Below are 27934 nucleotides of genomic sequence, written 5' to 3'. Positions count from 1 at the left end.
TGAAGCAAATAAAAATCTGTTATATTGACATTAATTCTTTTGTCTTTAAGAAGTAATTCAACAATTTTAATATATCCATTTATAACTGATATAATAAGTGCTGTATATAATATTTATGAAAAATTCCATATATTTTTTTAAGACATAAAACTTTTTTGTGAAACATTTTAAATACTCATAAAATATCCTTGGCATTAACATCAATTCTTTCTTGTCTGAGCAACATTTTAACTATTTGTTTATTATTTTGTGATGATGCAATCGTAAGTGCAGTCGCAAATAAATGATATAATTACCACACATTTTTTTTGAAATTTCGAATTTTTTTTATAAAAAATTAAATTAACTAAAAAAATATCTTTACAATTGATATCAATTCCTTTTTGTTCGATAAGAACTTCGGCTATTTTTATCCAATTTTTTGAAGATGCAATAGTAAGTGCAGTTCTAAAAATATTAAATAATTTCCAAATATTAGTTTAAATTACAAAATTATTTAGTAAAAAATTATAACAAATAATTAAATGTCTTTATGATTGATATCAATTTCTTCTTGTTCGAGTAGTAATTTTACTGTTTCTGTTTGATTTTCAATGGATGCACAAATAAGTGCAGTTAAAAATTCGAAAAATAATTTCCAAATTTTTTTTTAAACATCAAATTTTGAATTTGAATGTTGAAAAATTCTTAAAAACGCTTTTAATATTTATATCAATTCCTTTTTGTTCAAGAAGTAATTTTACGATTTCTAAATGGTTATTTGCAGATGCGACCATAAGTGCAGTCCAAAATTAGAAATGTAATTTCCAAATGTAACTTTGAAATATAAAATTTTTGAAGGAAATATCAAATAATGAAAACTAAATTTTTGAGCATTTATTTCAATTCCTTTATGTTCAAGAAGTGATTTAACGATTTCTATGTGTCCACTGTAAGATGCAAATATAAGTGGTGTATTAAATGTTTTGATAAGTTCCCAAATATTATTTTAAAAATTCAAATTATTAAAACAGATTTCAAACAAAACAAGCAAATATTTTTTGCATTAATATTAATATCAATTCTAAATATAATTCTGGCTGCTGATGTGCAAAATAAATTTAATTTTCAAGAAGTAATTGTGCAATCTTGATGTGATTTTTCATACATGCCCATATAAGTGGTGTTCTACAATGTTTTAAAATTCTAAATTTAGAAATGAAAAATAAAATTTCAAAGCAAAACATTACACAAAACATATAAAAATCATAAAAATTTACATTAATTTTGTTGTATCTAAGAAGTAACTGAACGACATCTATCAAATTATTCTTTACTGCATAAATAAGAGGTATTCTAAATTAGAAAATTAAATTCCATTTAGTATAAATAAACTTTAAATCATATAAAAATATCATTAAATAATGTCAACAAATATCTTCAATATTAACAAATATATCACTTTTTTCAAGTATATATGTAATTAGTTCAATGTTATTTGAAATAACTGAATATATTAAAATATAATCTGGAATTTTACTTTCTCTAAGAAATTGATCGATAAGAATCATATTTCCGATTTTTGCTGTTTTATATATAATATTATCATCAATTTCCATTTTATTTTTCTTTAAATAAGAAAAAATTTTGATAATTACTACATTTAATACATTTCTTTGCAAGTTTAGAGATATCTTTGATTTCATTAATTTTGTTTTCATAAAAATATTTAAAAAATTTCATTTCGATGAAACATAATTGCTGTTTCATATGCATCTTCAAATGATGACTGATTTTGTTCGCATAAATGTATAATTTCAAGATTCCCACCTGCAATTGCATATTTAAATGTATTTTCTAATTTTGCATGATTTGAATATAAAAATCGAAAACATTTAACTGCAGAAAAAAATGCTGCATAATCAATTAATGAAACATTTTCCTGATTAATAAATGTGATTTTTTCATATATGGATGGCTTAATCTTTTGATCATAATCAAAACATGTTTGTTTTAAAATTTTTTGTAATGTTTCAATATCATCATTACGAATAGAAATCGCAATGTTTGATTGATTTATTCCTTGGCAAATTAATTCGGTATGTCTTTTATATTTTATTTGATTATTAAAAGGATTATCATAATTTTTAAAGGTATTCTGAATTTCTTTTAAAAAATTATGTATTGTGTGCTTGTTATATTTGCCATAAGGTTTCATCAGAAGCTTTTCAAACTCTGAAGGACTAACATAATGTATTAAATATAAATTGCGTTTATGTATAGCAATATTTGGTGAAACTATATTATTTTCAATTAGCATTTCAAGAAGAAAATTCGATTCTTGTGATTGTTTATTATAAAGAATTTGTGAAAATATTGGAATTAAGCTCTTAATTTTATATGTTTCTTGTTCTTTAAATCGTCAATTTTAAAACACACACATCTCATAAATCAAAGTGAACAAGAGAAAAATATTTATTTATATGTCATCATCTTCGCTCGATTCTTCTATTGGCTGAATCTTTTTTTGTTCCATTTTTCTACGTTCTCTCTTTTCTTTCTTTGTTTTTTCTTTATATTTACCGTAACATTCTTTGCACTTATTTCCTATTTCATCATCAAACTGTATCATGAAGTCATCGAACACTTTATTGAAATGTTCGGTATTACTTTCTTCCAATTGTTTGAAGAACTCCATAATGACTTCGCTATTTTGCTTAAGCGGACCTCTTTCATGATAATAATGATTATTATTATTTTTATTTTTATGAACTTCATCAACGAAAACATTCAAAGCTTCATTAAAAGTAATATCGATGAAACGTGGGTTAACATCATTTTGTAACAAGAACATGAATAATGTATTTATTGAATGACTATCCAAAAATTTAAATGTACGAATTAACAAATCGAATCCATGGAATTTTAATTCTTCCGGTACCACCAAATTATAGTTTAGATAGAATTGTAAGTAATATTTGAAGTATTTTCCACAATGATTTGCGACTCGTTTTATTTTATCTCTATCTCTATCATGATGACCTTTAAGTATTTCATCATATAAATGTTGTTCATACTCAGTAACAATTTCAAATATATGGATCATGTTATTACATATAACTTCATCTGTAATATTAATTTTATCGTTGATTTTAACTAATGAATAATACATTTTCTCTTCATCAAATTTTGGTGGTTGAGGTATATTTTCCAATAGAAATGTAATCGCATTTGTACCAAAGATATTAATTAATGTTTCGAGATATAATTCTCGATCATTTTCATTGACATTATCCTTTAAGACCATCATATAATGGAATAATTCTTGATTCATTAAATTATTAACAATATATTTACCGATGATTAAAATCGCTTTAATTTGTTGTGGCATTAATTCTTCTGGGTTTAAACTAAACAAAAATCGAACAAAATTATTCGAAAAATTTGATTTGTTTTCTTGCGTTAATATCTTAATAATTTTTTTTAATCCGTTTGATAATATTGGATTTAATAAACTATAAATATCAGAAATAATATTAATAATTTGGAATTGTTTTACTAAATATCTTCGACATTGATTTAATATTTTAGACACAAAGATATGCATCGAATTATCTTCATCAGGAAATGATTTAATATATGTAAACGCTCTATCTAATAACTTTAAAATAGGTAAATTAGTTTCATCTTTTCTATTACTTAAGTAAAGTGTAATCATTGTATATCCATAAAATATTAATGAGTCATGATAAAAAGGTGAAAAAATTGGATCGTTATCTAATATAAATGCAAAATAATCATAAACGATTGGAACAAATGATGAATATTCAAAACTTTTCAAATCTTCGATCTTATAAAATGACTTTAACACTAATGAAGTTCGTTCCATATCTTGTTTAACATTAATATTATCAAATATCGAAAATAATAAACTTCGTCGTGCTTCTTTATCTTCTTTATTAAATGGTATTAATGATATAATGGTAAAGAAGTTACGAAATGAAATTTCAACTTTTCCCCTGTTCGGATTATCAAATTCTTGTTGTAACTTAGCAAATAATATGTCAAGTAATTTGGTCGTTTCAATGAGCCCTTTTTTAACAAGATATGACATACAACGCATTAAGTTTGAATTACGTTTTATAAGAGATTTAATACATAACGTTAATAAAAGATCATAATAATTGGTACAAAACTCACTGGAAATTAATGGACTTAAAATAGTGCAAGCTAAATCTGAAAGATCATCAACCCATTCAACTTTCGTTACAAGATCTTGAATTTTTGAAAGAATTGGATATTGTTGTAAGAAAGAAAGACGAAGTTCGATGTATTCTTCATCTTTAATTTTTTCAAAAATGTTACAGAAAAATTTGATAACGTCGTGGTTCAGAATATTTTCTATAAGATCACTCAAATATTTGAATTCCAAAAGTGTCTCAACATTCATCCATTTAATGCCTGAAAGAATTGAACAAACTTGATCTGGATCTTCTTTATATTGATCTTCAAGCCATGTAATAATAGTGCTCGGTACATTGTTTTTATAAAGTTCTGGAATGACATCTTTTGGTTTACGATTTGTACAATAATGATCTTCCATTGATAAATTTAGTTCACGCAAATAATGATAAATTCGTTCTCTAGGAAATGAAAATAGCCCTCGTCCATCCCTTTTATAAAAGTCAATCCAAATTCGTGGATAAAGAAGATTAACCATTAATATTTGTCCTTTCCAGATCTGATCAAGTAACTTAGGGTGTTTGTAATTATCATCTTCCAGTAATTCCGTAAAGAACTCATTGGTAAGATGTTCATAATAAATAATTGATATCCTTTTGCTTTGAATACTTAAAAAATATACAACTGCTTCAAGTGCATACTCTCGAATTTCATGGTGTTGAATGTTATGAAAATTATATAGACACCACTCAAACATAGAAAGATTATCGCGAAGCTTATTTAATAGACTTAATTGCTTAAATTTGGTGCTCCCATCTAATGCCATGCACTTGGCAATATATTCTTCTCCATGTTCCATGATTTCTTTTAGAGAACAGTAAACTTGAGGGACTTCTTCGCCTTCCATTTCCATTTTTAAAGATTGCCAAGTGACCTATCGTCACATTATTTGATTAGTTTATTACAATTTTTGAAAAGTTTACATGGTATTCAATTCTTCTATCGTTTTTGCAATGTGATTGCTTGTAATTGTAAATATTTGCATAATAATGATCTTTATTAGACAAGGAAATGAAGTAATTGAACTCATATAATTAACAATTCATATGTTATAAATTTGATGCCATTTTGAAAAATTGAAATACGACTTTATTTTTCAATTAAAATAGCTGTATTGAATAATGAAATAGCATTTTTTTTTACATTTTTGAAGTCAATTACTGTTTTCAAAAATATTGCATTTTAATAAAATAGCAGAATTAGCCTTTAAACGCAAATTTATATCAATCAACATGCGGATTATTGCTTTTATTAATCTTTTATTTTTCAAATAGTAATAAAATCAAAGGAATAAGTATTTGAAGATCTTCAAAACGAATTTTAACGTATTTACTTTTCAATTAATGTTTGAACACAAATATAACAAAAGCTCAAAAGCGGAAATTATATCAAAAATATGAGCAATTGGACAGTTCAAGACATTAGCGACCAGCTACAAGCAATGGCTCAGGAATATGAAGGCCTTGTTACTAATGCAATAGCACACAAAAAGAAATTTATATATGCAATTTCACAATTTCGTTCATTTGCAAACGCATATCAAAATCGTTTTAAAAACTCAAACAAAAAGATATCTCAAGAAGAACTAAATGCCATCAAACAAATCACCAAAATTGGTGAAAGATTTAAACCTCTTATTAGTCAAAATATGGAACATTGCTGGGTTCACTATGTTGTAAATAACTCTCCTGCATCAATTGCTACTGAGTTATGCCAAATAATTCAAGATTTAAATGGAGCAGCAAAAATTATTGATCCAGAAGATGCTCAAATTTTTGATCCTGGTAATCAAAATTGGCTTCAATTCCATTTACTTGACTTGCGTGCTATTGAAGTTTCGTTTCAGGCTCATCTTAAGAAACATAGTAATTCAAGTGAAAAGATTTCGTATCAAGTAATTGCAACCAAAATGAAAAGTATACAAAACTTCTGCCGTGAATACGAAAACAATGAAATTACTAATACATCTGCAAGGATTTTTTCTCCAATTCCAATTCATTATTCGACATGGAAAATTGATCCTAAAGATTTGGAAGAAAAGAAGGTTGTTGGTTCTGGTGCATCTGCAAATGTTTATTATGGAATTATTAAGTCAACAAAGCAAAAAGTAGCAATTAAAAAATTAAAATATTCACAATTAACAGGTAGAAGGTTCCATGCATACCAACGTGAAATCACTGTACTTGCAACTGCAATTCATCCCACATTACTAAGATTCTTTGGAGCTACTGAAGAATTTCCATATTGTATTGTTACAGAATGGATGCCAGGTGGTAATCTATATCATGAACTTCATCACTACCATAAGCTTGATAATACCGACTTAACAATATGTGCTTTTGATATTGCACGTGGGATGAATTTCCTTCATTCACGTCAAATTGTACATCGAGATTTGAAATCTTTAAACGTTCTCCTTGACGATAAAAAGCAAGTCAAAATATGCGATTTCGGTTTTTCAAGGAAAATTGAGAAAAAGGCGGTTATGACAAAGAACATTGGGACACCCCATTGGATGGCACCCGAAATTTTGAATTCAAGCGGACGTTATGACACTAAAGTCGACGTTTATTCTTACGGAATCGTTTTATGGGAAATTTTAACTCATAAAACACCTTATCAAGGAATAGAAAGTGATGCAAAGAGAATTATTCAGGAAGTAATAACTAATGATATTCGCCCAACATTATCTGAAACAGATTGTGGTAAAGGCCTTTATAAGCTGATTACAACTTGTTGGGCACGTGATCCAAATGAGCGTCCAACCTTCAAACAAATCCTTGAATATTTCAAATCTGGTGAAATTTTTTATCCAAACGCAGACATGAATGTAGTTATGAAACACATCACAGAATCTCTTAAAGAGGATGCCAAAGACATCATAGAGATCAAGGAATTTCTTGATCGCTGTGATGATGATGAAAATCCATCTCTTGAAGAGTTCATTAATATTGCTTCCAAGGAGCCCATTCCTAATGATTATGTACAAGCATGTTGGAATATCCTTACCAGCAGTCAAAGTACAGATCCTGCTTTAATGGCACGTGGATATACTGTTTTCCTCAAAACACGGAAAGCTCTTGAAGCATCACAGCGTCTTCGAAACATGGAAAATGGGACTATTCCACAACCCATAATCCAAGAATTACTACAATATGTTCCAACTGGTAATGATTTAATTGATGAGAACATAATCATTTCTGCCTGTAAAAACAATGAAGCTGAAGAAGCATTAATGTGGGCATTTAAGCCAACCCATGTTCAACTTGCTATGGAAATACTTTCTCGTACCAACATCAAACCTGAATATGAAGGTGTAATCACAGCTCGTTGTATGTTATCTTTAACTCTGAACAACGTTTCATTATCTATTTCTGCTTTGAGATGTCTGTTGAAGTTGGGCCAAACGAAGAATTTGGCGCTGAGCATACTGACGAACAACATTCAATCCAAAACCGAATCACTCAGAAATGCAACGTACGTTGCTATCGGCGAGATGGCATTGAATGAAATTGAATTCCCTTCGAAATTTGTGGACTTGTTAGTTGAAAAAGCGGAAGTCGACCGTTTAGCGGTGGTTGCGATCGGCAAAATTTGTTCAAAACAAAATTATGCTGAAATCTTGTTGGAAAGATTTCAACATCAATTCGGTGATACTCCTATAGACGTCGTCTTTGCCATTTTGATGAATTCTAAAATACATCAGGATTTGAAGCAATTGTGGGATAATGTATTTTATCACCTGAAAACAATTGCGCCTGACGATTATAGGAAAAAGGTGAATGACTTGGAGGCATTCATCTGAAATTATAAATAAAAATAAAATTTCATACATGACTAACAATTACAAAATCAAAGTTTTTTTTTTTAAACATTTCTCTATAGTGGTAAATTTTAGTTAAAGATTTTCGTCAAGCTAATCAGTTTCCGAAAATTTTTTGTTATTTGCTTCAGAATGGGGTAAAATCAACTTGCGAAATATGTCTTAGAACAAAATGGAATTGATGTTAATGCAAAAAATATTCATTTGAATAATTTGAAATTTGTTTTAAGAATCACAATAAAAATGTCACTTTTCCGATATCCTCACTTTTTCATGATTTATCTGGTCATTGCTCATTTTTTTTCTTTTCTTAAGAAAACTACTATATATAAAAAAATTATTTAGGTAAAACAGATTTTCGATACAAAATTTTTTGAAGATTTGCGATCTCTCAAATAAATTTTTATGGAACTAAGTAACCAAAAAAGCCATGATTCCACAAATTCCGAGTGTAAATCAATTTTTGCTTGTTCAATTAATTTAACAATTTCTTTATGACCATTTAAAGATGCCCATCTATTTGCTGTGTTAAATAATTTAAATAATTGCCAAATTTGATATTGAAATATCAAATTAATAAAATAAATATCAAACGAAACAAATAAATATCTTGAGAATTAATATCAATTCCTTCTTGTTCAAGAAGTAACTAAACAAATTCTGTACAACCATGATAAGATACTTCAATAAGTGCATTCTAAAATAAAATCAATAGTTTCCGATAATTATTTTGATATATTAAATTATTAAAATAAATATTATCTTTCGCATTAATGTCAATTCCATGTTCAAGAAGTAATTTAACTATTTCTATATTATTAAATTGAGATCCCAAAATAAGTGCTGTTTTAAATATTTTAAGTAATTTCCAAATATTATTTTGAAATTTCAAATTAATAAAATAAATATCAAATAAAACAAATTAATATCTTTAGCATTAATATCAATTCCTCCCAGAAACAATTCAACCGTTTTATTGTTACCTCTACCACATGCCATTAAAAATGAATTTCTAATTAATTTAAATATATTACAAAAATTATTTTGAAATATCAAATTATTAAAATAAATTTCAAATCAAATACATGATTTTTAAAAATGATAACATTTCTTCCATGTTTAAGTAATTTAACTATTTCTACATAATCATTATCAGTTGCATAAAAAATGCTGTTCTAAATAATTTAAAATATTTTTAAATATTATTTAAAAACTTCAAATTATTAAAATAATTTTTTTCTTTAGCATTAATATCAATTTCACTATGTTTAAGAAGTACTTCAACTATGTCAATGTAACCATGTCGACATGCATAAATAAGTGGCGTTTCAAATATTTTAAATAATTTTCATATAATGGTTTAAAATATCAATTTATTAAAACGAATTTTAAATAAAATAATTAATATTAATATTTGCATTGACATTACCTCGTTCATAATTACTTGTGAATTTGATCTTTAGATTTTTTCTGGTATTTGATCGTAAACGTTCAAAAAAGATTCAAAACATTTGAATTGAAGTCGTTTAATAAAAATGAGCCCAGATTTAGCTACTATGCTAAGAGGAGGCTCTGTTGCTATAACATCAGTAATACAATGGCCCATATCTGTTTTAATAAGAAAATTTGTTCAGCCAAAATATCGTCCAATTCTTCAATCTATTATTGGTGTTGGATTTTGCCTATTTTTATATGGAATACCCTCTTTGTTTGTATTCCTAGGAACATTTATTTGTTGGTTGATGTTATTTCTTCCAGGTAGTTTGTGCTTAAGTACATTAATTGTTCCAATAATCGGACTATTTTTTGTTCACAGAGAACGTCTTAGGCAATCAGAAGAATGGAAATCTGATTTATCGGGACTTGTTATGTTCACATCTTTAAGGGTTATTACAATCATATTCAATGTTTTTGACGGAAGAAAAAAGCAAATTAAAAGAAAACAATGGGCAGAAAATGCGCTTAAATCTCCACCATCACTTTTTAGATTCATTACTTTTCTTTTTAATTATAATGGTCTTTATTCAGGTCCAATAATAACAATTCAGGCGTATGAAGCCACAATTAAAATAGAAACAAATGACGAAGAGACCACCAAGGATATCAAAGATGGTTTTAAGTTCTGGATGATATCCAATGGTTTTCTAGTTTTTTATGCAATTTTAGTTCAATTTCTCCCAGCTAATTATGTTCTTAGCGAATCATTTATTGCAAAGCCATATCTAATCAAAGTTGTTTTAGCCATCACACTCAGTTTTGTTCATACTTCACGTTACTTGTTTGCTTGGATTTCAGGCGAAGCTGGCTATCGTACTTTAGGTACACCCCGTGTTAACGTCAATTCATTCAATTTTGATGAGTACCGATCAATTATCCTTGAAAAATATTTCACTTTAACTCATCTTGGTGATTTAGCCATTGAATGGAATCATACAATCCATAACATCTTAAAAGAATGTGTGCATGTGAGATTGCTTGTGCTTGGCTTTCCAAAATGGGGAGCAAAACTTGTGACATTTATATCGTCTGCATATTGGCATGGATTTTTCCCCGGATATTATATACTGGTGATAATTGAAGTGATAATGGCTGTGCTAGATGAGATTAGAATTGAACGATTCATGCCATTATTGGAAAAATTTATTGGAAAAAAATATTCTTTCTATTTTAGTGTTATTTGGATACAATCCATTAATTATATACTCGGCGCAACATGGGATTTGTACTATGCAAAGCCTTTTTATGAGTTTACAAAAATTATGAAATTCGGACCTTATATTGCAATGATGATTGTGGTTGCAATTGGATTAATTTTCGGTCCGAAGCCACAGAAAAAGAATGAAAAAAGAGAACTCAAAAAAGAATAAGAACTTTGAAAATTTTCTATTTAATAAAAAAGATCTTTCAGATTTTATTTTACAAACTGATGTTTGAACGCATTTATTAATTCCATTTTATACCCAAGCCACAGCTCATGACGAAACATTTAATCTAGAAATTGTTACATGGATATGAATATTTTTAAAAAAAAAATTTATTGATTGTGTTTAAATACTTTATTTTTAATTAAACATATGATTTAGATCCAGAAAAATAAGTTTATATAAGTATACAGGGATTGTAAATAGACATATATGAAAACAATATATCATAATTTTTTTATGTGATTCAGTATTAATACTTATTAATCCTCTTCTCATATTATAATTCACATATTACATTAAATTTAAAATATATATATCTCATTTTTGTTACATATAAAACATTATCAAATATATGAACTAACAATAAATAGCATACATAAAAACACAAAATGAAAATATATTATGTATTATCATCATCTTAATCGTTGTAAATTTTAACTTAAACATTTCTAAAAAAACATCTAAAAGTTAATAAATTCCTAATCGAATTATAATTTTAACAATATTTTACATTAATAATATTTTATTTTTTAACAAAACATTCGCGACTCCAAATCCATTTAACTTTTCTCATTAGCGAATGCCAAATGACTCAATGTCGACGGCGAGAACAAACTCGACGGCACTTCGATTGTGTAAATATTTCTTTTTATCGCCTCTGCTATTTCTGGGTACACTCCTTCTATTGATTTGCATTCGTTCTTTAAGAACTGTATCAAATTTGTTCTCTCTACGAATTCCTTCATGTCATGTGCGACAATAATCGAAGCGATTAGTGATGAAACAGCTTCAATGATTTCGGGGTACAACAGCTCTTCTTGATTTAATATGTTGAAGAGAAGTTGTTGCACGTGAATATGGAATATGCGAAACAATGAATGGTCACATGCTTGGCATAAGCGCAATGCCAAAAGTATTAATTTCGGCGGCTGGCGGACTGATAGAAGTGGTAAAATCGATGTGCATAAGTCTTGTTCTTGAACACTTTCTGGTGAACTTCGTACTAAATTAATTAATGTTGATAAATATTCACATTTGTCAATGGTCGTAGTGTTTAAGTCTTGCATTAGACATGATATTATTAATGAGATTTGTGGAATTTGAATCGTGCTTTGTGATATATTAGATAAAATTGTTAATGATGTAGAAACATCTGTCATGATCGATGATAAAAACATTTGGGAAACTAACGAATGGATTTGTGTCTTTTGAATTATTTCACAGCCATATTGATGCGACGATAGGGCGCCGATAAGTTTAATTGAATAGTTAACGGTGTCCGGGTCTTCCATCGACGATAGGACAAGATTCAATACACCGTCGCCTATCGTCGTGTCATAACAAAACTGCTCCGATAGGAAAAGTGATGTGAAAATTTGTAATTTTTGTTTTTTATATTCTTTAATTTGTAATAATGATTGTAACATTGGATGGTTAGCTAATATCATTGGTACTATTGGTACCTTAGATAGTTCAAATAAGAGGTATAAACATGGCTTGATTAATCGCTTGTGTGATAATAAATAATGAATGTTGTCGAACATTTCGAAGTTTTTCGCTAATTCCGAAATATTTTCTTTCGAACATTTTTGTAATAATTCGATTAATGGCTCAACGATCTCTGTTTTAGAACATGCTTTAACTATGGCTAATACTAAGTCGACATAATTCTCCGGTTTGACATTTTCAACTAAGAAATTAATGATTTCGATTGGAATTATTAAATTTGTTTTCTCGACAAATAAAATCAAATTCTTTAATTTGTCATTCGGTATATAACTTTTAATTTCCAAAAGGATTTTCAAAAAAGAATTCATTTTTTCATCAGTATTTATAAGAAATATTTTCTCGGAAATAAAAAATGAAATTAAATTCTCTTTGTACTTCAAAATTGTTTCTTTAAATAAACGTGATAATAAACAAATTAATGATGGACCTAAATCAAATTCATTAATCTTTTCTGCAAATATTGGTATAAACTCATCGACATATTTCAATACATTTTCTGGGGCCTTAATAAAAAGTTGAATAATCGATTTAAATTTGTCACTTTTGTATTCACTAATGATTTTTCTGATCATTGAAATTCCGATGTTTTGTAAAAAACCGTCAAATTCTTCTGATTTTAATAGCAACGATGCTAACAAAAGTATTGAATCCAAATTTTTCATTTCATTGTTGTAAATTTTGATGATTTCATTTTGTTGAAGTTTTTCTTGAACCTTTTTGCTCATGTTCAAAGAAAGGAATTTTATAACTGACTCAAAATGTTTCGAATTCGGGTCTTTCAAAATTTTCATTGTGTAATTCAAATCAATTGGCGGATATGATTCAGGCGAATTAAATTGTATTTCTTTTGTTTGTTTCTCCGAGAAATAAACTTTACCCGATTTAAACAATGAAACTATTTCAGTAAAGTCAGGTCGTTCATTCGGCGATGAGCTCCAACATCTCGAAATTAAATTCTTCAAACATTTCGGAATGCGTTCACTTAATGGTAATCGATAATTCTTATTAACAACTTGATTATATATTTCTTTCGGTGATAATCCGTCGTATGGAATTTTGCCAGTCGCCATTTCCCATAATATAATTCCATATGAATATGAATCAATTTTGCTCCCATACGATCTTCGTTCTAACACTTCTGGCGCCGTATAATGTGGTGTCCCGACTCCGCCCATTAATCCTTTATCAGTTACAATGCCTGCCAACCCAAAATCTGCGATAATCGCAACATCTTCATCATCTAATAAAATGTTCATAGTCTTTAAATCACGATGTACAACATCTTTGGAATGAAGAAATTCCATTCCAACTGCAACTTGATACGCTAACGCAGTCAATTTCTCTGGTGTAAACTTCTTACTTTTTGAACGGCAGTGAAGTCTGTCAAAAAGTGAATAACCGGGACAAAACCGTGTGATGATACGATACGGCTCTTTGATGTGAACGCCAACAAGTTCAAGAACATAACGATGTCGTAAAGGAAGCATGGTAGCAACTTCAGAATAAAGTGATGACCATGTGCTCATGGATAATTTGTCAGCACGGACTTCTTTAATTGCTAATAACTCACCTGTGGATTTACGATATCCTTTATAAACTGTCCCAAAACCACCACTCCCTAGAACTTTCCCAACTTCTAAATCACTATTGGGAATGTCGATGGAATTGAATAACGAAAATTCTTTATCAATGGTGTCTTTGAGTTGTATAAAACGTGAATTGTCAGACGACGGTTGCGTGGAGGAATTAGTCTTGGACGTACCAATAATTTCGGATATGGACCGAAGACGAGTTTCAATTATTTGTTGAATATCAATGGAATTAGGTCGTGCTATGGCAGATTGACTAAGGTCTTGGAGGTAGCGTCGAAGGTTTTGAAGATCATCAAGTTTATTCACATCATCTTGTGCTTTACTATATGGAATAACTGTTTTTGTATCAAGTGATAATTGAGCACATGCAACTCTGAGCTTTTCTCGGAGTTTGTGAACATACACATGAAATTTGGTTGAAGGCCATGATAATATTGTATTGACCCATTTTTTATCTAGGTTAGGAAGAAGCTTTTGGAAACTATCAAGAATTTCCTGAAACATTTTGAGTCCGCCAACTTCTTGGTCTGAGAGTTTCTTATTTTTTAATGGTTGAATTGCTCGAAGAAATAATTGAATATGTTGGAGAAGATAAGCAACAGAAGCACGATAAACAACAACACTTTGGGATAGTTGGAATAAAGAGGAACCCGTCACTGTTGCTTTTAAAATGAGCGATTCAGAAGAATCCATCTGTTCTAACTTTTACCGATCAAATTTCATAGAAAACACATTGTTCAAATTCACGAAATACGATATAATTTGACTCAATTTACATTTTGCAAAAAAATAGGCATAAAATATTATCTAGCTAAATTACTATATTTCCTAAAAGCTCTTATATTCTTTTTTGTTTGTTTTCTTCGAAATTGTCATAAAATATTTGATTTTTTAAAAATTATTCATAATCAAATATAATTTGAAGAACAGATCAAAGCTTTATTTAACAAAAGATATTTAACCAAAAAAATGTACTTGGTTTAAGTATAAAATATGTTTTTTTATGTACATATGAAATATGATTTGAATAGTGTTAATATTTAAGAATTTTTTAATGGAGACCATTTTCAAAAGTACATTTCTTTCTTTTCGTAACTTCTTGTGTATACATATATATTTATGGTTTAATTTTCATATTTCAAATGTGCTTGAATTAAAAAAAGATTAATCTAAATTTAAATTATAAAAATATTTTAACTCAACTCTGGGCGATTTTGAGTTTTATAACAATAATGTGTGTTTGTAATTAAATTATATGAATGATGATATAATTTCATTTTCAGTGTTTATCATCTCTTGTATTGCCCCAAATAACCGTTATTTTTACCCTTCAAACCAAGCAAACACAAAATGTCTACGAGCACAGCCGCAATGCGCAATGAGCAATTTGCTTTGTATCAAGTCAGACTTCGCGCTGAAGAAATTGACTTTGTTTCACGCGAAACATATAATGCCGATCTCCAAAAACTTATCAATAAATCATATTCAAAGCTCAATAATGATTTCGAACTCCAGCGAAACGAGATCACAAGGAATGCTAAGATTTCATATTCAGTATCGAAAAACGAACAGAGAATTAATATCTTAAAATGCCAAGAAGAAATTATCGAAGAAGCGATGAATGGAGCTCGCAAAAAGTTAAAAGAGTTCCGACAAAAGAGTGAGTATAAGGACGTTCTTTGTGATTTGATCAAGCAAGGTCTCAAAACATTAAATGAAAAGAAATCAGTTATTCGAGTTGTTAAAGAAGATATACCACTTGCAAATGAATGCCTTGATAAATTGAGCGAATTAGGCTTTGACGCATCAGTAAGCGACGATGATGTTTTATCTGATTCTCTGATCGGAGGTGCAATCATCACAAATGATACCAGGACAATCAGCTGCGACAATTCTTTCGAAGGACGTCTTCAACTTGCCGAAGCAGGAAGACTTCCACAAATAGCAAAACTTTTGAAATCTAAATAAACAGTTTACAAATTCTAAATGTTTTGTGTTTTAATCAGATATGAAAATATCTATATCTCAATGAGTCTATTATATATAAAAATGGTGAAAATACTTTTGAATAAGTAAAAAATGATAATTCATTTTGATATTTTGTTTTATTAAATTTAAAAGTTATTTTGTGATTCTTTAAATTTTTTAATTAAAATTTATATAATTTTTAGAATATTTATTTGTATGTTATTAAATAGTATTTTTTTTTTTAACTTTAACATTATTTTTAAATAATTTGTTGGTTTGCTACGCTTCGCAAACCACGCGAAGCGAAGCTTGTCAGATATGAAAAAATCTCAAGTTCTTAAGAATTTCATTCTGTGACGAACATGCTCACATGGAATTCGACAATATTTTGTAAAATTTTAATTTTTATTGAATATGTAGTGAATTCGCTAAAAGCCAAAGAATTTTTAAAAGTTTTCCTTTCGGGAAAAGATTTCATTTCAGTAATCGAAAGAATTTCAGAACAGAAATTATTTTTCTTTTTTCAATTCTCTTTTTTGGAGAATTAATGAAGTAAAAAATATTTTACAATAAATGTCCAAATAGAGTCTATTTCCGAAAATTCTTTGCGCTAATATGTGGCCAATTCTCAAAAACACCTCTTCAACAATCCTCGTAATTTTGTCTTTAAAATCAGTTATAATATATCAAAAGGTTATACTTACGAATATATAAAGCGTAAAACTTAACTCGTAACATATAATAACATTATAAAAATTTATGAAATGCATTTTAAAATAAATAAAAGATACGTTTTATTTACTATAAAAGTATATAAAATTCCGTAGCTTATATACACTTAAAGGTTAATGAATTCTTGTTCTTCGAAATCTTTTGCGAATGGATCTTCTTTCACGTTGCCCATATCTAAAATGCCATTAACCATATTAGTTTCTGCACTATTATCAACAACGACTTCGTGTGAAGTTTCGTCAGATTCCAAAAATGCTTTTTGATTTCGCATATGTCGAACAGCGAATACAATAATTAAAACAATTATTATAACAACAACAACACATGCAATGACAACACCAATAATTATACCATTACTAAGTTTATGTTTATCATCTGCATCTTCTTGATTTTGAACAGCAAAGAAATCGGAGAAATATGTTATATAATGAATAATAGTATAATGGTAATAAATCAGCTCTGTTAAAGAATGAGTTTGATCAGAACCAAATAAAGAAATTGTAAATGAATATGTGACTGTATAAAATGTCAATGTAATTGTTTGTGTAATTGTTTGTGTATTTGAAAGTGTTAATGAAAATGATTCTGATGTTTCTTCTGATATATCTGTATTGATTTGTGTCGATATATCAGATGTTGTCTGTGATATATCTGTTGTTGTTGTCGTTAATAACTCTGATGTTGTTGTTGGTAACTCAGTGATTATTGTTGACTTTTCATATTCTGGTGTTATTGTTTCAGTATGTGTTAATGAGAGAGTATTAGTTAATGTATTTGTAATCGTTAATGAACTTGATGGAACAAATGTAAATGAAGTTTCCAACATATAAGTCTCGTCAAGTAATGAAATTTGTGTTATTGATGGTGTAAATGTATGTGACAAAGTAATAGAATTTGCAAGTGTTAGTGATGGAACTGGAGAATAAGTCATTGATTGAACATATAATATTGAATCTGTTAAAGAATCAGTTTGGGTGAAAACTTGAGTTGGCACTAATACGTTTGAATAAGTAGATGTGGAAGTGGAGTAATATGACGTTATGGTTACCCTGAAAGTGAATGTAATTGTTACAGAAGTAAGCATTAGAACAGGATCACTCACTGCAGTAAATGTTTTCGAGTATGAAAATGAGGTGGTTACAATCCTTGTGCTCGTTCTTGTTCTTGTTTGAATACGCGTTTGCGAGTTGACATATGAGATATATGAGATATGGAACAGATGTTGTAACTTGAACATTTGTAGGTGATTGCGTCATTGACTCGACAAATGACGTTGTATACGTTTGTATTAATATATTTGATGGAGTGAGAGATGGAGAGATTGTAGGAGAATTTGTTGGTATGTCATAATATGATAATGTAAGTTTATTGGAATATGTGATTGATGGGGAACTTGTGGGTATGTTTGTGTTGGTTTCTGTATATGAAAGAGAATTTGTATACGTTAGAGAAAGTTCAGCGAGTTTCTTCTTTTCGTTTGATAATGTATTTCCTTTTGAATCTCTCTCCGAACATGGGGCATTTGAAAAAGAAAGTGTTTTTTGATCTAGGTTCTTCATTTTTGGATAAATGAAAGATTTTGATGTTAAATCTGATGACAATCTTTGATCATCTTTTAGCATATTAATTACTTTATTACTTTCTATAGGTTCTGCTTGAAATGATAGCTCAAAAAATAGGGAAACAAGTATAAACATATAATAATGTGGCCGGAAAATGTTATGAAGTTATTGAATTCGTTAACCGTATATTATTGAATTTGACACAATCAAAGACCATCCGATCAAATTTTGAATATATCAACTTTTGAATATTTACAGTTTTGCCAATAATGTTCATAAAAAGTAACGGTTGTATCGGAAAAATTGAGCATTTTTGTTGGTGCACAAATTTCAAAAGGGGCACCGTGATAGCTCTAAAAAACTAGCAGCATTTTTTGATCGGTTTTAATAGAATCATGTTCAAAAAGTGAAATATATATATATTTTTTTCCAGATACCTATTTATATCTTGTGTGGGTTTAAGGTATAAACATGAACATTGTATTAACATTTTGCAGCAAACAATAACATACTGATTTTTGTAAAAAAACATAGTGGGTTTCTTGGAGTTCTCAGGTAGTCAGAATCAATTAACCAATATTCAAACGACCTTTAATTTAAATTAAATATTGGTTGAAGGGAAACCTAGGACCTATATTAAAAATATTAAATTGATTGACAAATTTTTTAATCTTTTTGCATTAACATTTTTCGAAGCTTACTTGTTCATCTTTTCAATTTTTTTGCAATTTCATTCTGACCAATTTCTTCTTTGATATATTTTTTATGATTCCCTTAATTTTGTTCAAAAGTTTTCTGATTTTAATAAAATATTTTTAAATATATAATATTAAAAATGATTTTTAGAAATATTGATTAAATCATGTAATTTGCATAAACTTCTTGTTGCATATTTTTTTTAACATTTGTAATCACTATATTTCCTCTTAGAAGGCATTGAGTCAACGAAACTTTCAAAAATTGATTTGAACTTGTAGGGTGGATTTTTGTGGTCAAAACCGAATTTTTTGGGCAAATCATGGTAATTGAATAGAATTAGTGCTTTACATCAACAATACACTCTGAAACCCCGGCGGTTTGGTGGGCAATTATTGATAGCATTCAATATACTTATCGTTACTACGAATTTCCGGCGGTTTGGTGAACAAGTTTAAATGGTATTCACTTTTTAAATTGAATACGATCGTTTGCAAAGAATGCCCGTTCCTTCAACCCACTTTTGATTATTCAACGATAGTTTTTTCTGTGAAAAACGACTTGTTGATGGTGAATTTTTCTATCGTTTGTTCTCAATCTACGTAGATAAACGATCTTTTTGGGCATAAGGGCGGGCCACTCCATAACGGAGTTGCTATAGCAATAGTAACAGTTTATTTTCGTATTTTAAAAAATTTTTCACAATATATAGGAGTTTTGTTGGGGCCTAATTTGGGTCTAAGAGCAAAAATTTTGTGGGCTTAGTGACTTGCAATAAAAAATATATATATTATTATCCAATGCTATCCTAAATTAATGAAATATTTAATGTTTCATCTACTCTGAGTTCGCTATGAAGAGAACGTTTATCTTATTTAATAACTTTACTTAATTTAATTTTCAATCAGTATTTAGTCGAAATGACCATCACTTTTTGAGGTTTTGGGACATCCCAATGTCTAGCCACTTTTCTATGCTTGAACAAAAGATTGTTGCTTTAGAAAAGCATGTTTCTGAACTAGAGGCAATTGTTTTCGATAAAAAAGTTGTTATTCCAGAACCGCCATTTCGTGAGGAAGATCATATAGATTCAGGCCTTATTAAAATGTCTATCGATAAAAATTTAACTGGATTTTGTGCTGCTAGGCGTGTCCCTAGTGATTACTACGAAAAGAAGGACTTAGAATATCGTCGTCAATGTGTAGGGGCTCAAACAATTGATCAACTTACAAAATGTGTTATTTATGAAGTACAAGATGCTCCAAAACCAGAGCTTCAATATGTTTGCGTAATGGTTCAATACAATGATAGAATTGATAATCAAAAGTTAATGAGTGCTATTTCTACGGCTCTTAAAACCAAAGTTTCCCAAGTTAAGCTCGCCCCTGAGGACATAGCAGGAAAGCTGAGCGGTGCAGAACACAATGCAATGACTCCAGTTTACTTAAATCCACGAAAAGGATACGAAAAATACGTTATCCCGATTATTATGAGTCAAAGAATAGCTGCAATAAACCCTCCATTTTTCTGGCTCGGAGGAGGCGAAGTGGATGTAAAATTTGGTATTGACACAAGAAAATTTGTCAATATATTCAAGCCAATAATTTTCGATATCTCTGAAAGATAAACAAATCTTTTTAAACATTTCTTAGATTGGGTAATTACTGCGTGATTTGAAAAAATTAACATTTCAAATTTAAGGGAAATTGTTTTTTGCTACAGACAAACCTTGTCAATTCCTGTGTCAAAAAAATAATGTGAATGTCATTTTACTGCAATTAAATTTGAGAGATAAAAAATAGGCGGAGCAAAACGTCAGATTTTTTATTAATAATTTGTGTATTCATTTTTCATATTATTTGATTGTTAAAAATAATTTACTTCTTGAGCAAAAAATTCTCAAAAACAAAACAAATTTAATTCATGAAATGAATTTTAATAATAAAAAATTGAAAAATATTTGTGTGAAATATAAAACAAAAAATGAAAAATTATTAAATTCTTTAAATAATTCAGAAAATACAATTGAAATTAAAATGCAAAAAATGATAAATTATAAAGAATTAAATTTAAATTATGAATAATAATCAAATAAATTACAAAATTTATTAAAACAAATATCAGAAACTGAAACAAAATAATTGAATATTTGAGAAATGAAGGTGAAATGGTAAAGAACGAAAATAAAGGTTGCAAAAGAATTTGGATGAAAACGAAGAAAAAATTGCCGAAATCAAATTGATTTAGAAAATGAACGTACTATTAAAAGTGAAGAAAAAAAGCATATTCAGAACGTTTAGGGGTACAATTTATTGAAACGTCTGCTAAGACAGGAGAAGGTGTTCATGAACACTATTTGAAACAGTCATAAAAGAATATCACAAATCTAAAGGAGTTGCAACTGAACCTGAAGTTCCAAAAAATTAATTAATTATCGTTGATGCTCTTGTGGGAACTCTTACTGAAAACTTTGTAGATAAGAAATAAAATTACTTTTTCATAATTATTTTGCTTACATCATGAATGAGGGAATGAATTGCGTTTGATGTAAATGGTTTATTAATATGTATTATTTTATTTAATAATAGATTTTTATTTACAAAATATATACACATTCAAAACATATCATCGAATCCGATTAATCGCGTTGCGTTTTTATCTTCTTCTTGTTGTTGCATATCAACAATTTCGCTATTCACGTCATTATCAAATATATATGAACATAAGTCGGGCTCTCTTTTATCATTTGACAAATTAATTGAAAACAAATAGTATACTTTGATTCTTCCTTTTCGCGCTTCTTCCGCTTCGTCTTTCCATGATGCGAGTTGTAAACCTCTCAAAATTAACGGGCATTTGCATTTCGGACATGGGCAGTTGTATGTCTCCAGCGTTGTGATATACAGCTTCTTAGTATTTAGAACAGTACCGCATTGTGGGCACTTAACATATGGAAAATTATTTATGGATTCGGGAATTTTAGTTCGATATATATCTCGAAGAATCATTTCGGGTGTTTTATCTTGAACACTTTGAAGGAAAAGAAGAAACTGATTGGATAATGCAACATCAGGAAAACTAATTTCAATTTCAACATTGGCAATTTGAGATTCATCACAAATGTAATAATATTGAATTTTACCATCTTCGCCAAATGTGTCTCCAGAAAGTAGGTTGTTAAAGACTCTGAGTTTAAAAATTTCACGTATGTTAATAACACGATTATCTTGAAAACGTGAAAATATGATGGCAATAATTTTGCAATCAGGTCGTTTCTTTGGGAAAAGTTGAGGATCTACTTTAATCTTTTGAACAATATTGAATTGCTGAGGTTGGCTAGCTGATTGGAAAATGACGGGCAAGGGAAATGTTGGAGGATGCATTTGGCAAGCCATTTGTTGAGGGCTAATTGGAATGTATTTCATGGGATCAGGATTTGGAATTGGTATCATTTGGGGATATCCAGGTACTGTAGCATGTTTTGGAGCTGTATTCTTTTTTCTTTGATTGCCTGTGTAATTACGCTGTACCATCATTGGTTGCCTTTGGGTAAGCATTGGTTGTGGGATTGTTCCCTGAAAATTTTTCATCATCGCATTGTTCATTTTTGACATGTTAAGTGAAAAAGGCCGTTTACAAACTTTTAATGGAAATAAATATTTCACTCTAAACATTATTTCCAAACCTTTTAATGACTTGTGATTATATTTTTAAAATCTAATAACTCAATAGAAATGAAATTTAATTGGTAATTATTTTTCTTTGATTAAGATTTTTTTTGAAATATTTTATTTATTCAAAATCATCATACAATGGTTGTGATGAAATTTCTTGAGCCACTTGTTGAGGATATTCCTCATCTTGAAAATTATTTTCAGAATATTGTTTTTCGGATAACAATTTAAGTTCGGTAGCAATCTTCCCTAATAACTCGGACTCTTTTTCACATGTGCTTACGTGTGATGTGGAATATCTAACCCATCCTTCAGTAGCTCTTCGTATCTTAAATATATTGAACTTTTCTTTCTGTAAAATAAATTCTTTTGTTGCTTCTTTGAGTTTCTCCAATGCATCTGTTGCAATGGATTTGGCTTTATCAATTGCTGCATCTAATTTTGGTTGATTCTTTTCATATGTAGGTTTAGATTGTTCATTTTCCTTCTTTTTTTTAGCAGATTCAAGTTCATCGGTTGCTTTCTTAAAATTGTCCTTACATTTTGTGTATTCTTTAAATGCTCTAAAAAGGCAAACGTATCTTTCGCAAATATCGCGAATATCATCACCACTTCTTTCTTCTTGAGCTGAAAGTACTTGATGCAGTTCAACCATTTCATTAATATAGATAACAATTTTTTGAACTTGAATTTCGTCATCGAGGTTTTGTGATGAAATTAATTCATGAATAGCAGCTCCAAAAGACTGAAGCTCTTGTGCAAATAGCTTTCTTTTTGATCCTGTTGCAGTTAGTCCTTTTGCAACAGTTGAAATTCCTTTGAAGTCGTTGCTTTTCATTTTTGCGATTAAATACTTTACAATTATTTTTTGTCCTTCGTGTGAAGTGACCAGACTTTTTTGACTCAAATTTGTACAGTTCCTCTTTTTCTGGTTCACAAACGGCAAATTTACGTAAAAGTGGCTTCTCGAAAACGGTTATGGTCTTCCTTTAAGCAAATGAAGTACATCGCAGCATATCTTCTTGCTCAAGCCGGTGGTGATGCTTCTCCATCAAAAGAAAAAATCACTTCAATATTAGAAAGTGTTGGAATTCAAGTTGATGCAAAAGCAATTGATGCCCTTCTTGAAAAATTAAACGGAAAGAACATTGAAGAACTTATCAAGGAAGGTTCTTCAAAACTTGCTGTTGTCGGTGGTGGTTCCGCAGCTCCAGCAGCGGCAGCAACAACAGAAGTTAAGGAAGAAGAAAAGAAAGAGGAAGAAGAAGTTGTTGAATTGGCAGGTGGTTTTGATGACCTATTTGATTAAAACATAATACAAGTATATTATACATTCATATTCATTTTTTTGTAATTTAAATTTATCAGAAAATATTGTATCTCATTTGACTCAGAATTTTTATTTACTGATTTATAATAATTTTCTATTTAAAAGCTTCTAAAATAAATAGAGAACAGAGGCACGATGGCCGAGTGGTTAAGGCGTGAGATTCGAAACCTCATGGGTTTACCCGCGTCGGTTCAAATCCGGCTCGTGTCGATTTTTTTGATTTTGTCAATTCCTGCTGTTCCAAATATTTTTATCAATTGATTATGAATAATATTCGTGATTTCAAAGTGGCATTTATTTATTTCATGAAATTGCTTCAAGTTTCGAGGAAATAAATGGAAATAGTGTTTCAATAACTTTCTTCGGATCTACTTTTCCGATCATGAATGTTGGGAAAAACGGCAATGATTTTGGTGATACAACTGTTCTTTTTTCAGTTTGATAATATCCGATCGTCTTGAAAGTCATTTCGATGAATTCTGGCTTCAAATCATATAATGCCATGTTCTCTGCAGGAAGATCCACCTTCAGATTTGAAACCAGGTCATGTATTAGTTTTGCGCAAGGTTCATTTTCAGAATCTGTAATCGAAATCAAAAAGCATAATTTGACTAATTTTGCAATTAACAATGGATCTAATGCCAGTTGCGATACCTTTAAGAATGATCTTATCATCATAATTGCCACGTTTTCTCTGTTCAAATCATTATTTTGGAAATTTTTAATTGCATTTGCATAAAAGTTCACCACGAATAATTTGTAATTTGTATCAGTGAACTTCTCTGCTATATAAGACATGAATGAATCAATATCTTTCCATTGTTCATCATCTTCTTTACCCAAAACGGGCATAACCGTTCTATTTGAGTACACGCCGATGAAGTGCCGATAAGCGTCCGTTAGTAATGCCAAAAGTAAGCACCAACCGTCGTTCCCGAGCAGTTTTGCCAACTCGAAAAGTGCCTCGATTATATCGACGGTTGCGGGGTCCCCCAAAGATTTCAAACCGCCGATAAACTTTTCGTAAAGCGAAGCCGCATATTCATCACCGCCCAAAAGCATCAAGAAATTCTCCAATTCCATACGTATTGTCGATGTATCATTTATTTTTGATATTTTCCTTGAAATTTCTTTGATTACTTTGATCAAATGTAAAGAAAGAGAAAATCGACAATCCATTGAAAGATACAAAAGAAACACGGAAATGACCGAAATCACTTCTTCTTGGAATAGTTTCTCGTCCAATGAATCGGATAACAATCTTTGATTAATGATATCAATTAATACGTCAACTAATTCAGTTCGATTATTTTGGAAAGCAACAATGGAGAACAACAACAACTGGAATATGTTCTTCGAATCAAATTGGTCACCCAAAGCCATCAATATCAAAAACGGTTCTGAAGATCTTTCGCAATCAGTCACCTTTAAAGCGTTTGCGAACACTATGTTAAAGAACTTCTTTTTGAATTTCTTATCACATTGGCAAAGTAAGTCTACGAAACTTTGTATTGCCTTTTGGTCATATGCCAAAATTTGTTTTGATGAAGTTTCGTTTGTATATATTTGGAATTGTTGATTTAACGACGTAACTTTTGACATTAAATTTGCTGATTGAAGGATTTTCAAGTTTGTTGAAAATTGTTCTGGATCTTTCGCAAGTTTAAATAAAGAAGTGTTTAATATTGAATCTAATAAAGGATAAAATGAATTAATGTTAAATTCATCCAAATTATATATCATTATCGCAAAGAATGTTAATGCGGAAAGTTTATCGATAAATAATGAGATGAATAAATCTTTAGTTTCAATGAATAAAATGATTTGTGATAATATATTCGATGCAATAATTTCTTCTTTAGTGAATTCGAATGTAATATTTTGTTCTTTAATAAATTCTTTAAATTCATTTACATTTTGCGGAATTTGTTTTTCATATTTACAAACAATTGGTAATAACAATTCACAAATGTTATTTGGATATATTTGAAATGCAAATATTAATGAGTTAATTGCTGTTAATGTTTCTTTACTTTGTAAATCTTTTTGTTGTATTGATATATCAAATAATTGTTTAATAATTATATTAATATCATTTGAATTAATTAATTTATAATATTTGATCCACATTTGTTCGATTTCTTCGGCTATTATTAAATCATTTATATTACTTTGTAATGATAAATTATATAATATTAATGTGGAATTTTCGATGTTTGTTTCTTGTATCATTAATGATAAGAAATTGGTTAACATTATAATTAATGCTTGATGGAAATGTTCAAGATATTTAAAATCTTCAGATAATAACTCAAAGATTTTAAACGCAATTTTCGTTGTGATGTTTTTAGAAGTAAATTCTAAAAATTGCGAATATTGTGTTAAATAACCTGATGGAGATTGTGATGTTAAAGACATCATTAAAGAAGAAGGAACATCATTCGAAAATACTTCTTTCGAATATATTAATAAACACATTAATTTTTGTGCTGCTTGTCGTGGAATATAATTATCATTCCGTAAATGTATTAATATAATTAATAAGATAATACAATATCCATCTTTAAATTTAGTTTCAAAGTTTCCAGATTCATCTTTAAAGACATTTGATATCGATAATAAATAATTCGATGATAATAACCCAAATTTTGTATATGATAATATTAAATATTTGCGTAATAGTTTGGGATTGTTTTGTAAGATGGTCTCAAGTAATTGGACAATCATCTTTTGATATTGATCATCTTTCTCATAACATTGAACAAATTTTCCGATCCATTTAAATATATCATCAGATAAATCGTCAATTTTCGAATATTTAAATATTATTATATAAGTTGATAATATCGTTTCAATATAAGAAGTCGAATATTTATTGTTATTATTAAATTGAATAATTTCTTGTAAATATTCAATATATGGAAATGTTTCATTAATTCGTGAGAAATTATTCGGAGAATTTATTATATATTTCGAAATGATTTGAAATGACTTTTCGATTGTTACATAATCAGTTAAATCTTGTGATTTTGTAATCATAGAAATATAATGTTCGAAATGTTCGACTAATTTATTTTGACTTTTATTTTCTTCGTTTATATTTTTATATGAAATTATCGAATATAAAATATAAGTAATTTGATTCCAATATGAATTATAATTAATTCCATTAGCTTTCATCCAATCATTTAAATTATCCAATAAAGAAATCCAATTTTCAGGTATCAATGATTGTATTATATTTATTATATTTAATGAATTGGAAATTTGTTTAAATATTTCGAATATTTCTTCATAAAAAATTTGAATTTTATTACAATTATTTCGACACATTATACATAATAATTTCATTATATTTATATTATAATTTTCATCTATTTTTACATAATTATCTTTCCAATATTCAACAATTAAATCAAATAAAGTTTTATTATTTTCATTATTTTTCTCAATATATTTATAATATTCAATCATTAAATCTTTAGCATTAATTTCATTAAGGAAATTACATAAATGATAATTTTCATTACAAAGTTTATCTAATTTAGAAAATGGTTCACTTAGAAATATAAGTTCAATATCAACAGCCATTTTAATGATATCTTCATCAGGATATACTATTAAAGGTAATAACATTTGATCAATAAATATTCGAAAGTTATTCCATTTTTCAATTGTTAATTCATATTTATCATTTTTAATGTCATCAATTTTATTTATTTCTTTTTCTAGTGCTTTACAATATGATTCTGCTATACCTAAACAATATGAAAGTTTACTTATTATTAATGGCTTTGATAATATTAAAACATTTTCTAATAAAGATTTCATGTAATGAATTGGTGATAATGAATTTGATTCTAAATTAACAAGTTCTTCTATATATTTAACTAACGAAAAATA

General features: G+C 28.6%; 10 protein-coding genes across 10 annotated transcripts; 5 read left to right on the top strand and 5 right to left on the bottom strand.

The window, feature by feature from the left end:
* Nucleotides 1-5869: 5869 nt before the first annotated feature.
* On the top strand, nucleotides 5870-8026 carry GO595_010518 (TKL family protein kinase; the record flags this gene model as incomplete). Its single annotated transcript, XM_067913206.1, has 1 exon — nucleotides 5870-8026. The coding sequence occupies one exon, from the start codon at nucleotides 5870-5872 to the stop codon at nucleotides 8024-8026; it is 2157 nt and encodes a 718-aa protein (XP_067769256.1).
* A 1760-nt stretch (nucleotides 8027-9786) lies between these two features.
* GO595_010517 (MBOAT family protein) lies at nucleotides 9787-10911 on the top strand (the record flags this gene model as incomplete). The annotated part of the gene is made up of 1 exon (XM_067913205.1): nucleotides 9787-10911. The coding sequence occupies one exon, from the start codon at nucleotides 9787-9789 to the stop codon at nucleotides 10909-10911; it is 1125 nt and encodes a 374-aa protein (XP_067769255.1).
* A 617-nt stretch (nucleotides 10912-11528) lies between these two features.
* GO595_010516 (TKL family protein kinase) lies at nucleotides 11529-14762 on the bottom strand (the record flags this gene model as incomplete). Its single annotated transcript, XM_067913204.1, has 2 exons — nucleotides 11529-12431; nucleotides 13374-14762. The coding sequence occupies 2 exons, from the start codon at nucleotides 14760-14762 to the stop codon at nucleotides 11529-11531; spliced, it is 2292 nt and encodes a 763-aa protein (XP_067769254.1).
* A 657-nt stretch (nucleotides 14763-15419) lies between these two features.
* GO595_010515 (vacuolar H+-ATPase subunit E) lies at nucleotides 15420-16037 on the top strand (the record flags this gene model as incomplete). Its single annotated transcript, XM_067913203.1, has 1 exon — nucleotides 15420-16037. The coding sequence occupies one exon, from the start codon at nucleotides 15420-15422 to the stop codon at nucleotides 16035-16037; it is 618 nt and encodes a 205-aa protein (XP_067769253.1).
* An 838-nt stretch (nucleotides 16038-16875) lies between these two features.
* GO595_010514 (uncharacterized protein) lies at nucleotides 16876-17853 on the bottom strand (the record flags this gene model as incomplete). Its single annotated transcript, XM_067913201.1, has 1 exon — nucleotides 16876-17853. The coding sequence occupies one exon, from the start codon at nucleotides 17851-17853 to the stop codon at nucleotides 16876-16878; it is 978 nt and encodes a 325-aa protein (XP_067769252.1).
* Nucleotides 17854-20000: 2147 nt separating this feature from the next.
* On the top strand, nucleotides 20001-20654 carry GO595_010513 (YbaK/aminoacyl-tRNA synthetase-associated domain-containing protein; the record flags this gene model as incomplete). The annotated part of the gene is made up of 1 exon (XM_067913200.1): nucleotides 20001-20654. The coding sequence occupies one exon, from the start codon at nucleotides 20001-20003 to the stop codon at nucleotides 20652-20654; it is 654 nt and encodes a 217-aa protein (XP_067769251.1).
* Nucleotides 20655-21642: 988 nt separating this feature from the next.
* On the bottom strand, nucleotides 21643-22641 carry GO595_010512 (uncharacterized protein; the record flags this gene model as incomplete). The annotated part of the gene is made up of 1 exon (XM_067913199.1): nucleotides 21643-22641. One exon carries the CDS (start codon nucleotides 22639-22641, stop codon nucleotides 21643-21645), a length of 999 nt encoding a protein of 332 aa, XP_067769250.1.
* Nucleotides 22642-22819: 178 nt separating this feature from the next.
* GO595_010511 (uncharacterized protein) lies at nucleotides 22820-23539 on the bottom strand (the record flags this gene model as incomplete). The annotated part of the gene is made up of 1 exon (XM_067913198.1): nucleotides 22820-23539. One exon carries the CDS (start codon nucleotides 23537-23539, stop codon nucleotides 22820-22822), a length of 720 nt encoding a protein of 239 aa, XP_067769249.1.
* A 159-nt stretch (nucleotides 23540-23698) lies between these two features.
* GO595_010510 (60S acidic ribosomal protein P2) lies at nucleotides 23699-24010 on the top strand (the record flags this gene model as incomplete). Its single annotated transcript, XM_067913197.1, has 1 exon — nucleotides 23699-24010. One exon carries the CDS (start codon nucleotides 23699-23701, stop codon nucleotides 24008-24010), a length of 312 nt encoding a protein of 103 aa, XP_067769248.1.
* Nucleotides 24011-24334: 324 nt separating this feature from the next.
* On the bottom strand, nucleotides 24335-25633 carry GO595_010509 (uncharacterized protein; the record flags this gene model as incomplete). The annotated part of the gene is made up of 1 exon (XM_067913196.1): nucleotides 24335-25633. One exon carries the CDS (start codon nucleotides 25631-25633, stop codon nucleotides 24335-24337), a length of 1299 nt encoding a protein of 432 aa, XP_067769247.1.
* Between the last annotated feature and the right edge of the window lie 2301 nt (nucleotides 25634-27934).

This window comes from Histomonas meleagridis (genome assembly GCF_020186115.1).
Source record: "Histomonas meleagridis strain 2922-C6/04-10x chromosome Unknown scaffold_61, whole genome shotgun sequence".
Lineage (NCBI taxonomy): Eukaryota > Parabasalia > Tritrichomonadida > Dientamoebidae > Histomonas > Histomonas meleagridis.
The sequence above is the reverse complement of the archived record's forward strand: the minus strand, read 5'-3'. Positions and strand labels throughout refer to the sequence as shown.